Genomic DNA, 15702 nt, shown 5'->3' with positions numbered 1-15702 from the left:
GCTCCAAAAAGCGAAGCGGTGTGAATACTTTCTGTATGTGCTGGTATTGCAATAAGCTAAAATCTAACTGAATGTGTTAAAATGTACACAGATTATCACCCTTACTTCAAGTAAAGCCTGTAAGAGGGAAGGATTCTAGCATGCATCTCCTTTTTCAGTGTATTACCCATCTGATCTCAGTGGGCTCACAGGATGAACTTTGTGCAGATGTGCTCTGTCAGCCTATAGAAACGCTGATTGGGAAGACATAGTTGTACATCCAGACTGCAAACTGCACCGCCAGGCTCACACTCTGCCCTGAGGTTGGCAAATTTACACATGTTATAATAACACATCTACTTGATAATTTATAAGAAAAATCTGCCAAAAAAAGCTATTCTAAAAATAGCATCTATATTTTTTGTTCTCTCTCAAAAATTGTAGGCTTAGTAGACTTGTAGACTTTCATGGGTGCTGCTCTGTTGCTGTCCCTGACCTTTGACCTTTCTGTGAAGACAAAGCAGATGTGTGATCAATGGATATTTTACTTTCATTAGATTTATTTTTTAACACAAGGCCAAACATTTTTTGTTCTTCCATATAAAAATAAATGTTGTCTATCATACCCTGTTATTTCTTTTGAAAAGTATCACAAATCAATATGAAAGATGCAGTTTAAAAATGGAACATGTGCAACAGCCTCAGTGGCCCTTTGCCCTTTGCCCCGTGTCCTCTAAACACATGGGCTCCTGTTGGACAGGACGAATTCCTGCAGCATTCTGATACACACAGAGAAGATAAAGCATCTTTTTATTCACAGATCTTTGGCACCACCTAGTGTTTATTTTGCAGTTGCTGAATGTGTAAGGCGCACAGTAGAAGCACACACTGTGTGCTAACACTTGTGTCCATATTCCATGGGAAATACATGACCTCTTTAATGCTAAAAGAGACTAAAGCTGCTTTGTGTAGCTTCACATCCCGTGGTATAAGTCAGTGTCAGTAACATGTAGATCAGCTCATATGAGCATCATGTGCAGCTCCTGCAATGTCTGAGAGACAAGGAAATAGTTTATCTTCAGTACTTCCCCTCCAGAAAGGTCAGGGGTCACAGTCAGATACTGATTTAGTGCTGCTCAAAGAAACCTCTTGGAGTGAAACGCTGCAGACACAAGGCTTGAACCTCCCTCTGGCTGAAAAAGGGACTCTGCAGAAATGTTCATGTGCACAGGAGAAACCACAGTAGTGGGGGGAAACAGAGTTATGCAGGAAACTCATGACAGTTTGCAGGCCCTGCAGTAACCTGCTTACTGAAAAATCCACGTTTACATGCAGCAGTTCAATAATCCGCTGTGGAAACCAAGTGCAAAAGTCTTAAGGCTTTGAATTTATAGGGTATTGAAATCAGGTCTACCGATCTTAACTTACGTGCTGTTGACACTGTCTTGCGTTCATGCACATGCTGGTGTGTAAACAGCCAATCAGAAGCCTGGTTAGACCTTTCTACAGGAGATTTAGGTTTCTCAAAGTCTCCACCTCAATTATAACAACTGCGGCTAAAAGGAGGGTTTTCCTTTACGTGCTGTTTTCTGAAGCCAGCTGGAATCCTAATGACACTCTCTCCCTGTCTCTGGTCACAGGTTACCTGAGGGACAGACTAGGTGACTACAATGTGGCCTTCTACCTGGCAGGCATTCCACCAATCTTCGGAGGAGCCCTGCTGTGTCTGATACCGTGGGTGGAGGCCAGACGCAAGAGGAGGGAGAAGGAGGAGGCCCTGAGCAAGGACCAAGACGTGAGCAAGAGGATGTTAGAGCACGAAAAGGCTCAGGGAGATGCACAATCCAAAACTGGAGAGTCCGTCCTCTAAGGGCCCCCCCAGACTGAAAGACAGACATAAACACGGGGTCAGACTGAGACTGCTGAGTCCTGAGCTTCAGTGTATGTTTTAACCAAGATTTGACTCTGTGGGAGTGTTAGAAAATGCCAAAGTGATGAAACATATCAGACACAGTGTGAAGTGCAGTTTAACATGAATGTGATCCCGAAGAACGTTTCAATTAGACTAAACTCATCTAACAGCAGGCAAACTTGAAGATCTAAATGAAAATGGAGAAAACGGCACATTTCTGTCACAAGGGAACGAAGGCCTGCTGTGCTTACTACAAGTTCAGCATGAAAGCTTCTAATTCACTCTTTAGCCAGTGTCTCTACAGAAAGCAACACTTTCCAAAGGTGCACATCATCCTTCACAATCACTTTTCATCAGTATCTTATGTTGGTGTTTTAGATACAGAAATATACACCATAGAAAGGAAACCAGTCGTAAGTGGGAACCTGATTTAAGCTCAGTCTGTGAAAGATTTGTCCTTAAAGCTGGCATCTTTATTGTCCCCCCCGTTTTTCCCGTCAGACAGGATTCTTGTGGTAAAGTCCTTAAAGTATGGCAGAATTATAAATACTGCAGTACTCTCTTCATAGTATTTTAAAGGGCCCGTAACTGTCTCCTTGCAGAAGTGATCATTAGTATTAATCATGCAGCTCTGGGAGCAGTAAAGAGGCTCAGACAGTTCAGGGAAAGCAGCTGTAAGCACAACGATTTTACTTCTTACACATTTTGATAACATTATTATTATAACAAGCCCCAGTAGAGCACAGTACAAACTGAAAGGATGTGAATCTGAAGGAGGCACCTGCATTATTACATAATCTTGAGGTTTTAAAATTTAAGATTTAAGTTTATATTACACTTAAGCTAATTATTACACTAAAGCTAGTTATCAGGATGTCCAAAGTGAATGTATATTAGAAGTTCTAAAAAGGTTAATACATGTACAACACAACTCAGTGAAACATTTAAAGATAGATGAGGACAACAACATAAAGTGGAATAATATATTAATAGCCATGTCAAATGTAACTTAATTGGGCATTTAATTATTTAATTCAACATTTATTTATCCTTTTATTTCTCTGTTCGCTTATATATTAAGTTAGTTTATATTATTATTTTGTTTATTTAATTTTTACTTGTTTATTTTTTCTTCTATGTATGTATTTACTTATCCAATTATTTATTTATTCATGTTTAAGTCATTTTTTCTGCCACGTCGAATGAATGAGTGTAGGTTTAACGGTAAAAACTCTCTGTACAGCTCAGGGCAGTTCAACATTGGGTCATTAAAGTTCAGTCTCAGTAAACCAGCTTCACTGCAAACTGAGCATCATAGTCATCATGAAGGGAGGGTTTCATGATTTCACGCAGGACTGCTGAATCAGCCTTTAAGTTAAAAGACAGTGACCCATTTTTGTTGTGTTGGTCCTGCAATGCAGCACGTTAAACGGTAGAAAACACCGTAACTGTGAAGTCAAAGTGCCTTATTTAGTTTTGAGTTGAGCCGGTAGATTTACATTTGAACAGCATTGTCTCTCAGTGCAAGAGAGCTTTCATGATGACCTGAACAAGTCGACCACAGAGGACCAATAACTGGAATATTACAGAAAATACCTTAACTGTCCTGCTCTTCTGTGGGGTGTTCATTTTATTTTTGGTAATCTCAGCTTTTATTTTTGCATGCAGTCCTGCTGACACGATTAAATTATGTCCCTGTCTGCCATTAAATAAGTAATATAATATAAATTAGATGTCTGTCCACAGCTGTAGGCAAATATTTAGGATTTTATTATTTATTTTCTAGATCTCAGAGGTTAACTTAAATGTTACAGATGTAAAGTTATGTTAAACTGTACTGAAATTCATGATATCAGTAGCTGAGGTGATTGTAGTTGCTGCAGTTGTTTCTTTGTATATTAATAATTTTTTCACTATAGATTTAGATAAAGCTGACTAAGGTCATTGGATATGAGCAATATCTAAATACAAACACTTTATTTATTTAGTTATTTAGCACTGAACAGTTAGGGAGTAGTGAACCACCTGTCAATAGATGAACTACAGTACAGTGTGATTCAAATAGCTAAATGACCTTTTCTTGCCATGGCTTGTGTTCAGCACAGCCCGACACACGGTGGCGCTGTGGCTCAGCGCTGTCCGCAGTGCTGAACTGGACGACAGCCAAGACCCTGAGAGCCAGTTTTCATGTTTTGTCTGTTTCAGTGCATGTGATGAAACCAACAGCATTGCTGAATTTGAAGAAATCCATTTGGGAAGTTTTTACTTTTCTTTTTTTTTTATTAGGGTCCCTGATTTATACATGAAACCTGATTTCTGTTGGTTTAATTAATGAAAAACTACAAGTGAATGCAGTGTGCTCATTACCAGAGTTTGTACTGGATCCCATAAACTCATCATGTCCCAATAAAATGTCCAATATGCAGGTCAGAAGTAACATTTAAATTATGGTTCAACTTAAAGTTGTACCGTAATTAGAATTTGCCAGAGATGGAAAATTAGTAGAGTACTTTGATGAAATTTTACAGGTAAAATTAACAAAACATGAACTCCAAACATGTCAGGTGAACTGCATGGCAAATGCTATAAAAACTTTTTAAAACTGCCCTGCCCTACTGTATATCTAGATTACAGTTCCTTTATTTGGGAGCCCATATTTCAAGCACTAGTAGTAGAGTTCATCCATGCTCGCTGTGCAGTGAACAGCAGTCCAACACAGCTGAAGAGAAGCCCACAGGCAGCTGAGGCAGGCAGGCCAGAGTTCAGTTCGAGAGGAAGGTGTTGTCTCACATGGACAACAACACATACAGAATATTTCTGACAGCTGCAAATACTTTGATCAGTGTGGCAGTAAGAGTTCATCATGATGCAATTACAATAACTACAACTTGTGCAGAAAGACTCGTGTTATTGCACTTATGGCATTTTGTTGTGTAGGAGCAGACAAAACTGGGATTAATAATTAACAACTTATTACAGAATGATATTAAATAATGAAATAATGCTATGATATCAGCCCTCTCAGTCCAGGTGGTCTTGAACTTTGGTGGGATGAAGGAGGACCCTGAACTGACTGCTCTAGCAGTCCTTCTGCCAAAGTGCTTTCTGACACCATCCTGAATGGCTCTGATGAGTGGCTGACACATCTTGGAGGATAGGTTGTATAGGTTATTAATTACAAAAGCTGTTTGAAATGAAAAGTTTGCCTCATCCAAAATTGACAAAAGAAAATTCAGAATATCACCCAAAGCAAAACTTCAACAAAACTAAGGCTTAAGCAGAAGATGATTAGCGCTGTTTTCCATTTGTGTCATTCACATTTCATGCTTTAGAAATGAGAATTAAAACTCACATTTTCACTTTGAATTCTTCACAGACATTCCTGATTGTGTCCTCCCCCTTCTCTTGTATGATTTGCATGATTATCTCCACAACCATGTATGTCGAGCTCGGCCTGGTTTGATTTGGCCGGGTGAACTGGAGCTTGAATTCATCTTCCACTATTTCTGCTGCCATGTATGATTGACCTGTCTTGGCATTTCCCAAAGGCTGCAACATGGTAGCCATTTGTATGTGTCATTCTTCTCTTCTGCCATGGCAGCATCTTTTGTGGCAACTAAGTTTAACAAGTGGCATGCACACCTTTGATGTTGGGGAAGCTGGTACTCAAGACCACTATCTTGTTCCAGGAGGCTGAATGTGTCCAGGTTGTTGGCTTTGGGCTTTTCAGAAGAGGTTTAGCCTGACTCTGCTTCTTCAGACTGGCTTTGCTCACCAGACAGACTGAATGCTTTAATGAATGTCTGTTGTGGTTCTTACCACTTTTCTCCTTTTTCTGTAGTGACAATGAATGCTATCAAGGCTGCCTGCCAGGACATCAAAGGTGTGGAAACGTTTCAACCTCTAGCAACAAAGTACAGCGGATTTCCTCTCCAAGGTTTCCTCATCTATCCAATGAGTTCTGACCCCTATGTAACTTCACTGGTGTGCTGTCCTTCAGTCCATACCGGTGGCAACATAGCTTTACTCAGCTGCAACATCAAAGTCTTCGTCATCTGATTGGCAGCTTCCTCTATTCTGATCTGGAAAGTGGGTCTGGAAATGACCTTGTACTGAGGATTCTGTATGAATAAAAGTTCTTTAAAAGCAGGTTGTTCTACCACAGAAAATGGGTGAGGACCCTCACAAATAAAGTCCATCATGAGCTTGTCCACATTCACGTATGGCACACATCTGGTGGCACTCAATACAATACATCATAGTTGTATGCACAGGCCTGTATTAACTGGACTGGTTAAATTTTAAAGTAATGTAAATTGATAAATTTGTGGTAAGTAAGTAAGTGCAAGACAATATTACATTATTGATTATCTGTCAGATATCCATCCATCCATTCTCTATACCGCTTATCTGTCAGGGTTGTGGGGAGCCTATCCCAGCTGACTACGGGCGAGAGGCGGGGTTCACCCTGGACTGGTCGCCAGTCAATCGCAGGGCCAACACACAAAGACAGACAACCACACACTCTCACACTCACACCTAGGGGCAATGAAGAGTAGCCAGTTAACCTAATGTGCATGTTTTTGGTATGGTGGGAGGAAGCCGGAGTACCCGGAGAAAACCTACACAGGCACAGGGAGAACATGCAAACTCTGCACAGAAGAACCTAGATCGGGATTCAAACCTGGACCCTTCTTGCTGTGAGGCGACAGTGCTAACCACCGCCAATGTAAGATATTTAGTGTTTTTAATTATTTATTTAATTTGAGAATAGTGTCTGCTCACCTGATTTACATACTGAAGTAATCTGATTCTGATTTATAGAAATTTATGTAAAATATAGTTTCAACAACAGCTGCAGATGAACTATATAGTATTTTAGTAGGCTAGGGACTGCGTACAAACTGATATATGGGTAAATCAGAATCACATCTAACAGGATGTTAGTATTTGTGTAACTTCCAGGGCTAGTTCGATGACTGTACCTTCACACCTTTCTTACTGTGATTTTTTTCCAAGTTGACATCAAATGTAGCTCAGGCTGGTGTGTGGAAGGGGAGATACACACAAATGTTGACTTCACTCATAAACATTTGAAGCTTTAACTGGCTACAAGTCTGTGGGAGAGAGGCATGTCATTCATGGGAGCAATGCTCCATCCTTGAGGCCTTGAGGCATCAGCTTGCTTTGGAAGCACCTCATTGGACTGGACATAGACCTGACCTCAGCCCCATCCAGCACCTTTGGGATAATCCGGAATTTGTATTGGAAGCAAATCCCAGCAGCCAGTCCACATACTTTTGGCCATATATAGTAGGTCACAATTAAGCTTATGAAACAACCCGTTAGAGCCATCACTGTCATATTTGAGAATAAATGTACCTGCCCTGGATTTTGTCTTGAAGGCACAGAGCTGCTGCAGGACATGCGTCATTAACCCGCATAAGGCCTTGCAGTCGATGTGTCAGTTTCCACACAAATAATGACAGATGCAGCTCAAATTTTATTCACATTTATTTTTGCTTTTAGTGTGCTCACAGAAAATTAGAACACCTTAAGCAGAGGAGTTTAATAGCAATTTTTTTTTTGTAAGCAAAGTTACATTCCATCTCTAAGTCAAACTGGGCAAAGCTTCTCCAGTATTTACAAAAGGAAAAGAAAAGAGAGAGAGAAAGAGAGAGAGAGAGAGAGAGAGAGAGAGACAAGATGCTACACAAACATTTGCATCTGATAGATTCCTTAAATTTTTGTCAAAGTCCACTGAAAAGGCATTGCCTGCTGTAATCAAAAAAGAAAAAAAAAAAAGAAAGAACATACCACAGTATATAAACAGTTACCCATTCCACTTATCACAGCTTGGTTTTTTTGTGTTCAGAATTGCTTAAGAAGGTCTTTCGGGATGACATTTTGCATGTCGTTATCTTACAAAAATGAGTAGGTGGAAAAAGAGCTGCAAACTTCATGTGCTTCTTGAGATCAAGATTTTATTTTGTACAATAATCACAGTTAAAAACACCCCGCCTATACATACTTACATTTTTATTAAGGTCATAAAACCAACAATAAACAATAAAGCCTATACAACTTGTATTTCTACTGAATCACTGACTGGTACAGCTAATGAGAAGTGAAAAGCTATGAGTTTATATGTCTTCCTAAAAACCTAACTCTGGGATGTCTGCTCGTCGTATTTCAAAAAGGACTTAGTGTTGTAAACTGCGTGGTGGATATAGATGTTGGTCTTTGAGTTTTTTGTTTTTTTTTTTTTAGACTACTCTTTTTATAATAGTCTGTGGCACATTTTCCAGACCCTTCCTCCCCTCCCCTCCCCCTTCATTTACAGCTCATCCCCCTTCTCCCTCATACCATGGGCATGTCCATACCGTTTTGTTTACATTTTGTATAAAAATTCAAAAGGAAAAAAAAAAAAAAAAAATTTAATACTGACGAACAAAAATATATGGTAGAGTGTGGATGTATTTAATCTGTTATACATATTGAAGCCACCCACCTCCTTAGTCCGTTGGTAAGGAAGTAACAACGGACCGAGATGAGTTTTGTGTAAGGGGGAATGGAAACCAAAAATGTAAAAAAAAAAAAAAAGCTTTAAAATATCCCTGGTTGTAGACAAGTTCTTCAAAGCCAGGACCTGGCATCACTCCAACAACAAACAGGGAAATGTTCTTTGATTATCTTGTTTCTCCTTTTTTTTTCCCTCAGATTTCTTCAATTTATTCAGCGGCCTCTGCAGCTGCAGCCGGAGCCTCCGCCGATGCTGCTTCCTGTGAGGCTGGAGGCGCAGGGGCGGCCTCCTCTGTTTTGGGCGCCTCCTCAGCCACCTTCTCCTCTGCCTTTGGCTCCTCTGTGGGCGTGGCCTCCTTGGCCTCCTCAGCAGGTTTCTCTGCTGGTGCTGCCTCCGCTGCCGCCTCTGGCTGGGCCTCTACCTCTGTCTTGGCGTTCTCCGCAGCAGGTGCAGCTTCTCCGTCAGCGGGCTTGGCCTCCTCGCTAGCGGCCGCTGCTTCCTCTGTGCCCTCAGCCTTGGCCTCCTCCGTGGATGCTGCTGCTGCTGCAGCCACCTCCTCGTTCTCTGCTCCTTCCCCTGTCTCCTTTTTGGTCTTTTTGAAAGAAAAGCCACTGAGCTTGAACGACTTCTTGAAGGAGAACCGCTTCTTCTTCTTCTTCGGGGTTTCGTTGCTGGTGGAAGGTGTGGCGCCATCTTCTGCCTTTGCTGCCGCCTCTCCTTCAGCAGGAGCAGGAGACGCTTCCTCTACTTTCTCCCCATCTGCAGCCTCTTTCTCGGTGGGGGCAGCTTCTTTCTTCTCGGCCTCCTCCTTGGGGCTCTCCTCAGCGGTGGCGCTGCCGTTGGCCTGCAGCTCCTCCTTGCCGTTCTCAGCTGCTGCAGGAGAGGCATCCCCGTTTGCTTTAACATGGCCGTTTTCCTAATAAGAGAAATAGTGGCTGTTAATGTCATGTAAAGAGCTGGAATGGTTTCAAGCCGGACAGTGCCGCTGATGGACAGCAGGGGCAGCAGACACCATCAAATGAGAACTGACAAAAGCAAACCTCTGTCTGGACTGGTTTTCTGCTTTCAGTAACTTTACATGGAAATGGTCAAACACAAAATAACAGTCCTGCGTTAGACGAAAAAAAAAAGCAACACATTTCCAGATCTTTTATCCTGGATTTCAAATCCTGAGCCACAGTGAGCCGCAGTGCCTCAAACGGATCGCAAGAGGTCGGTGCGTGCTCGCTCCAACAGCGGAGCGCCAAAGCAAAGCAGCTGCTCATTAAAACAGCAGATGCTCATTAGTCAAGCAGATCACGGAGAGGAGAGTTCACATACATTTCCTGAAAATGGATAAAATCCGAGCGGGGTTCTGAATTATATTTTTTCCAAATACACAAATCAGAAAAGGAGCGACTAAGAGCAGCACAAGTCATTCTCTCTCTCTCTCTCTCTCTCTCCCTCCCTCCCTCTCTCTCTTTCTCTCTCTCCGGGGCGCACCACTGGCTCCCAGCCTCTCCCCTTCTGTGTGATAGCAGACTGCCATCTCCACTTTCTACTCGAGCATCTGTAACAAAAGGATTGGTGCTCCGAGCGTGCACAGCCATTGTTGGCGTCGAGCATCTTGTCTTATTCAGCAAATTCCAAATTACGATCATGAGGCGACTTCATTCAAACCCAAAGCGGTTCATTATTGTCCTAAAATTATTTTTTGGAGTAAATTTACCAGTAAACAATCCAACACACGACTTCATTCAAATCGTAGTACGATTCGGAGTGATTTTATTAACAAAAGAACCAGCCAAAATGTACTTCCTCCTCCAAAATAACACCTTAAATTGTCAGGTTTCATTGGAATATCCGATCAAGAGAGCGCTCCAGTTTCCAAGAAATACCTAAAATCTCAGATGATCAACTGTTGCTCCCAAACTATTATCTATTCAGAATTACAAACAAGTCTTTCCATTTAGTTTAAACTCCCACAGCGGATCTCCATTCAATCTATCCACAATTACGCACAGATTGCGCCCTCAGAGCGCAGCCCCCTCTAGAACGAGCAGATTCTGCCCTGATGGATGTGCAGAGCTGCATGTTAAAATAACATTTACCTGTCCGTTGGTCTTGGTGGGTGAAGCTGCAGCCTCCCCGGGCTTTTCAGCCGCGGTTTCAGCCTTTCCAGTTGTCTTGGACAATTGCGCTCCCATGCTTTTCGCTCCAACAAAGAAACTCAACCGATCCAAAAAACGAACAAAGACCCCACAAGCCTCTTTGTTGAAACTCAAAGCTCTTCGCTGCAGTCTCCCTCTGTGTGCACAGACAAAAAAGTTCACAGGGAAAATGCAAAGCAAAGTCCAGTTAGAGTGAGGAGGATTTTTATAAATAGCTGGAAAAAGCTGGCAGGTAAGGAGAAGTAATAAAATCCCAGACTGGTGGCCGTGTCGCTGTAGACAGGCTGCAAAATGGAGAAATTTCCCTTGTTGCTAATAAGATGCAGAGTCCAACGCCCAAGTGGAGAGATGAATGGGCGCTCCGAGCGATGACGGCACCGCACTCAGATTGAGCCAATCACAGCCTCCGCTCCGAGCGTGGGCGGGGTTTGAGAAAGGGAGTGAACAATAGATTGTAGCGCCGCGTTTATGGTACGTAGGAATAATGAAATTTTGAAGAATTGGCAACAATTACTCAAATGACATCTTCAGAACCAAGTGATAATTAATATAAATCAATAAAAAAGTTCTTATTAACCAACCAAAATGAACAAATATTAAAGTTTTTAAAAGATACTGATATTTTCCCTTGTTTTTGCACTATTGATTTATGCTATCATAGCTAATAAGCTAATGAAGGGACATTTACTTGTTTACTCAAATTATCAACGATAATGGTAGCACACAAGGTATGGATATGTGCTACAAGCTAATAATCAACATTTTTTTTATATATTTTTGCTGACTCTGAACTTAATTTACTTCAGTTACTTAATACATGATGTGTCAGAGCTGATTTGTTTTGGTAGCACTGTCATCTAAACTCATTTGTCCAGACAAAATGTCAACACCTGTGTTGATTTTAAAAAGTTAGAATTTTTTCTTTGGCTATTAGCTACACTTAATTTGCATGATGTAAGACATTCATCTTGTTATATCAGTTTAAGATCATGTCAGAAATTAAGCACCCAATTCCAAACCTGACCAGTATGGAAGTTACACCTGAACTGTAACATGCATGAACTGGATTCAACTTGAGGAGAAGTAGACCAGATCCAAAATGCAGTGGACTCAGTCAGACTTGTGGTGCATCACACGACAAGACCTGATAGTAAGCTTTGACCTGAGGCAATAGATTGGGGCCCTACCTGATGCTGACTAACTGAATCAGTAATGTCATTTTTGATGTAATTTAAGTCTCAGGTCTGGAGATGGTAAACAGAATTCTGAATCCATGGAGACCTCTAAATACACAACAGTTGATATTTTACAGACGATCGACCCATGCACTGTTGACACGGCAAATTTGTTGTTTTATATCACACTTTCTTCAGGCATCACAAATGGTGTGGGTGATGAACTCATTTATGATGTGATCTGACAATGTAAACAGCAGCACAATGACTCATTCTGAAGTCATGCAGCCCCTGAAAATGAACATGATCCTTATCCACATTAGGATACGTGTGTCTATACACGTGATAAGTGCATTTTTTCGATTGTGTCTTGTCATATTTTCTGCTTTTTAAACCATATGTTTAAATAAAACAGCTTACCAGGATTATTCAGTATACTGTATTTTGATGCTTTCTTTAGGCCAGATGGAACAGATTTATCCAGGATCACCATGATCAGCTCATGATGACATAATCACTTGTCACTCACTGCTCTAATCGTTCACCTGTGCATGCTTTGAATATTTAGTGTGTACCATCTGTCATCACATGCATTAAAATGTGATCATTAAAACTTAAAAGAAACACACGGAAACACAGAGTGATATCAGCTAAAACTTTGGAAAGAGTTAGCTTCAGTTAAAAGATAATGATCAAGTTGTGTATGTGCACAACTCTGTGTGTGTGTGTGTGTGTCTGTATGGCGGTCTTGTGAATGACCAGGCGAGTTAGTGTTCAAACAGGTCCCTCAGGCAACATTTGCAATGCAAATGCTTCCCCAGGCAGAGTCAACTGTCCTCTGCAGCACAGAGACACAGAGGTAACACAGCAGCACATCAGGACATCACAAGCAGGGTGGGCTTCCTGGAGTAGCTTCACTCTGCTGCTTTGAAATGTTATCAGGTGCAATGCAAAACAGCAAACTACAAAGCTTGCTCCAGTTTCTGTTAGTGACTGCTGCCCTACCACAGGATGGACAAATAACTCCAAGTTGTGATAATATAATATGTCAATTGTGGATGAGCAAAGAGTGTATAGTGTGTGCAAAAAATGGAACAAAAACATCATAAATTTGATGGAAACTAAAAATGTGCTTCACAGCTGTTTTTCATATAGCTGTTGTATTTGATTGTTTTTTATGCTTCTCTCCCAGTGACAGACGTTTTGTTTTGTTTTGTTTTGGGATTGTTGTCTGTTCGTCCATCCGTGATATCTCAGGGATGTCTTGAAGGAATTTTGTCAAATTTGGCACAAACTTCCACTTGGACTCAAAGGTGAAATGATAAGAATAATTTGGTGGTCAAAGGAACTCACAGAACAGTCAATGTGACATCATAATATTTTCTGTCCATTATCCCTGTCAGTCACAGGGACAACAGGGACATGACAATAACACTGAAGCTCCAGACATTGCACCTTATTGAATCATAAATGTTTTGAATGCCCCTGTGTTTTGAAAGAGAACTTTTCCTCAAAGAGAACATGTGGGTAGTGATTTATTGTTGGCTAATTACAGGATATTCAGTTTGAGGTGGACTTTTCTGCCACCGAGCTGCTTATGTGGCTCTGGGACACCTGGCTGACACTGATGACAATGAAATGCCAAGCACCAATTACTGAGAGGAAGACAGGTGATATTTCCACTGCAGACATTTCACTCATTGACAGACTGATATCGTGTGTTATAGTGTGACGGAAGATTTTATTGAGAAGGAAGCATCAGAAAATCCAAGCGGATTTTGTGTAAATATTTTTGTCATTTTGTAATTAGTTTTTACTCCTTTGAACTCAATTGAATACTATAGTTACGACTTACTTTGCAGGTTAAGATTTTGCACATCAAATGTGTGATGTGCAAATATGTTACATTTCCATCGATTGAACCACAAAATTATTCTCTCAAGTATTGTTAAAATTATGGCATTAAAATGTGCTTTATTCTGTGTATCATTAATCATAAATACTAAATCACTTTTGTAATCTTAAAAGTGAATGTTACTTATAACGCATCTGCACTGCCTCCTCCTTCCTCATCAACTAACAAGTAAACAAACAGTTGTGGTTGTTATCAACAGGTCCTGCTGTCATTGGCATAATACCAGTGATGTGCTGACAAAACACACTTTGTTAATGTTCCAGCTGGCAGCAGTAAACAGTAGTAAACACACCTTGGAGTCAGTGAAGGTGGAGGTGACTGTCAAACGACTCCCGGGAGGAGGAACCATCCTCTAATCAGAGTGTTGACTGTCAGTTTTGTTTACGAGGACGAACACACACAAAGCAGGTTGGGTTTTACAGGGAACATCTGATATTTAGGCAAAACTACATGTAAGGAAGGTGTTATACTAGAGCTGGGTATCACCTGAAATCTTTCCATACTACTGCCAACACAATACACGATTTACTTTTGTTTAGTTGTTTTCAACTAAGGATACACACACACACACACAAAAAAAAGCTTATTGTATTCCCTCCCTGACTATAAACAGCATTGCACCGATGTCATGCAAACTGATGTAATAACAAAACTCAACTGACACAAGATATGTTGACAAAACTCAGCTTGTTTAATGAGACACAAGCTCCAGGCGGTGTTCACGACTGAAATCTGATCTCACTGATATCATCAAATTGAAGCAAACAGGAGGCCAACATGTCCTGTGTCTTTAGTTAACATTAACATGACACTGGTGTGACTGTGTATTATAAAGATAGCTGTGTTAGCCACCACCAAGAACAGCATGTTTTTAGTCTAAGCTGCTAGTCCCAGTCCCTTTGTTACAAGATTTATTTCAGGCAAAACCTCCCTGCTGCTTATTTACATTTAGTGAATCATACCTTCATGCTATGGCTCATTGTGTTACACCTGGAACATCAGTCTCATACAAAATAAGGATGTTTAACCTGATAAGACAATAGAACCTAAACAGGCATTCATGTCTAATACAAAACATCTTTAGATTCTACTAAACTGTTTTGCCAGATATATTTTGGAGGAAACTTTCTAACTTCTGCCTGTAGCTCACTGACAGTAATTTTTATTTTCAAATCCAGGAAGTGTCCTTATACTGCATTCCATTTATAGTGAGGTCAGAGAGATTGGATGGGCATTTAATACACGGGATGGCTCAGATCCTGCATCCTATAGGTTTGATTTAGCTTACGAAAACAATTAAAGAAAACTAAGATTTACTTTTACAGAGTTGGAATAATGGAAAGGTAAGCCAAAGTGCTTTTGGTGAGTTTTATTTTCTTTCTGTCAAGTTTGAATGGTGTGATTTACAGTATGAGTTAATGAGGCAGTTGAGCTAGTCTTGGTTTGATGAAAAGTACAGCTGTATTGAAAAGCAAAGCAAACTTATAAGAAAACACAGTGAGTAAAATTATGATTTCAAATAGTCAGAGTTTACAGACCAATTCGGACAGACTAATTTTAATCTGCTGATGTACTTTTATTTGCTGCACAAATAATCCACACAGTTTTACTGTCCAACAAAGGATTATTTGTTTAAGGATTATTTATAACTTCTCCTTTACCTTCAAATAAAGTGGTTTAAATAATCTAATTTGTTTGGCTTATTTACAGCCTATCTGATTGGCCAACTATTCATTTTGTTGCGTCGTCACACCTATTTTTAGTGATATCACAACCTTAAATCTCACCAGTTGCTTTCTTGAGTACAGCAGACAATTTATTGCAAATGGTTATATAGGGCCGAGTAAGTACTTGACCAAAATGAGTATCCATTACATATACAGTTCGATTGATATACATACATTGGGACATACATTTTTGGCAACTGGCTTCTTTATACCACCACACCATATTTGAAATTAAATGTGAGCGAAGTGAAGACTTTCAGCTTTAATTCAAGGGGTTCAACAAAAATGCAGCATTAACCATTTGGGAATTACAGCCATTTT

The 15702-nt window shown here is 40.5% G+C and overlaps 1 protein-coding gene across 1 annotated transcript; it reads right to left on the bottom strand.

Moving 5' to 3' along the window:
• Nucleotides 1–7387: 7387 nt before the first annotated feature.
• Nucleotides 7388–10914, bottom strand: marcksa (myristoylated alanine-rich protein kinase C substrate a). The gene is made up of 2 exons (XM_046373739.1): nucleotides 10505–10914; nucleotides 7388–9330 (listed from the first exon to the last, which is right to left on the bottom strand). The coding sequence occupies exons 1-2, from the start codon at nucleotides 10598–10600 to the stop codon at nucleotides 8623–8625; spliced, it is 804 nt and encodes a 267-aa protein (XP_046229695.1). The 5' UTR covers nucleotides 10601–10914; the 3' UTR covers nucleotides 7388–8622.
• Nucleotides 10915–15702: the final 4788 nt, after the last annotated feature.

The sequence above is a fragment of the Scatophagus argus genome, chromosome 19, assembly GCF_020382885.2.
Source record: "Scatophagus argus isolate fScaArg1 chromosome 19, fScaArg1.pri, whole genome shotgun sequence".
Taxonomy (NCBI): Eukaryota; Metazoa; Chordata; class Actinopteri; family Scatophagidae; genus Scatophagus; species Scatophagus argus.
This window is presented reverse-complemented; position numbering and strand designations above follow the sequence as displayed.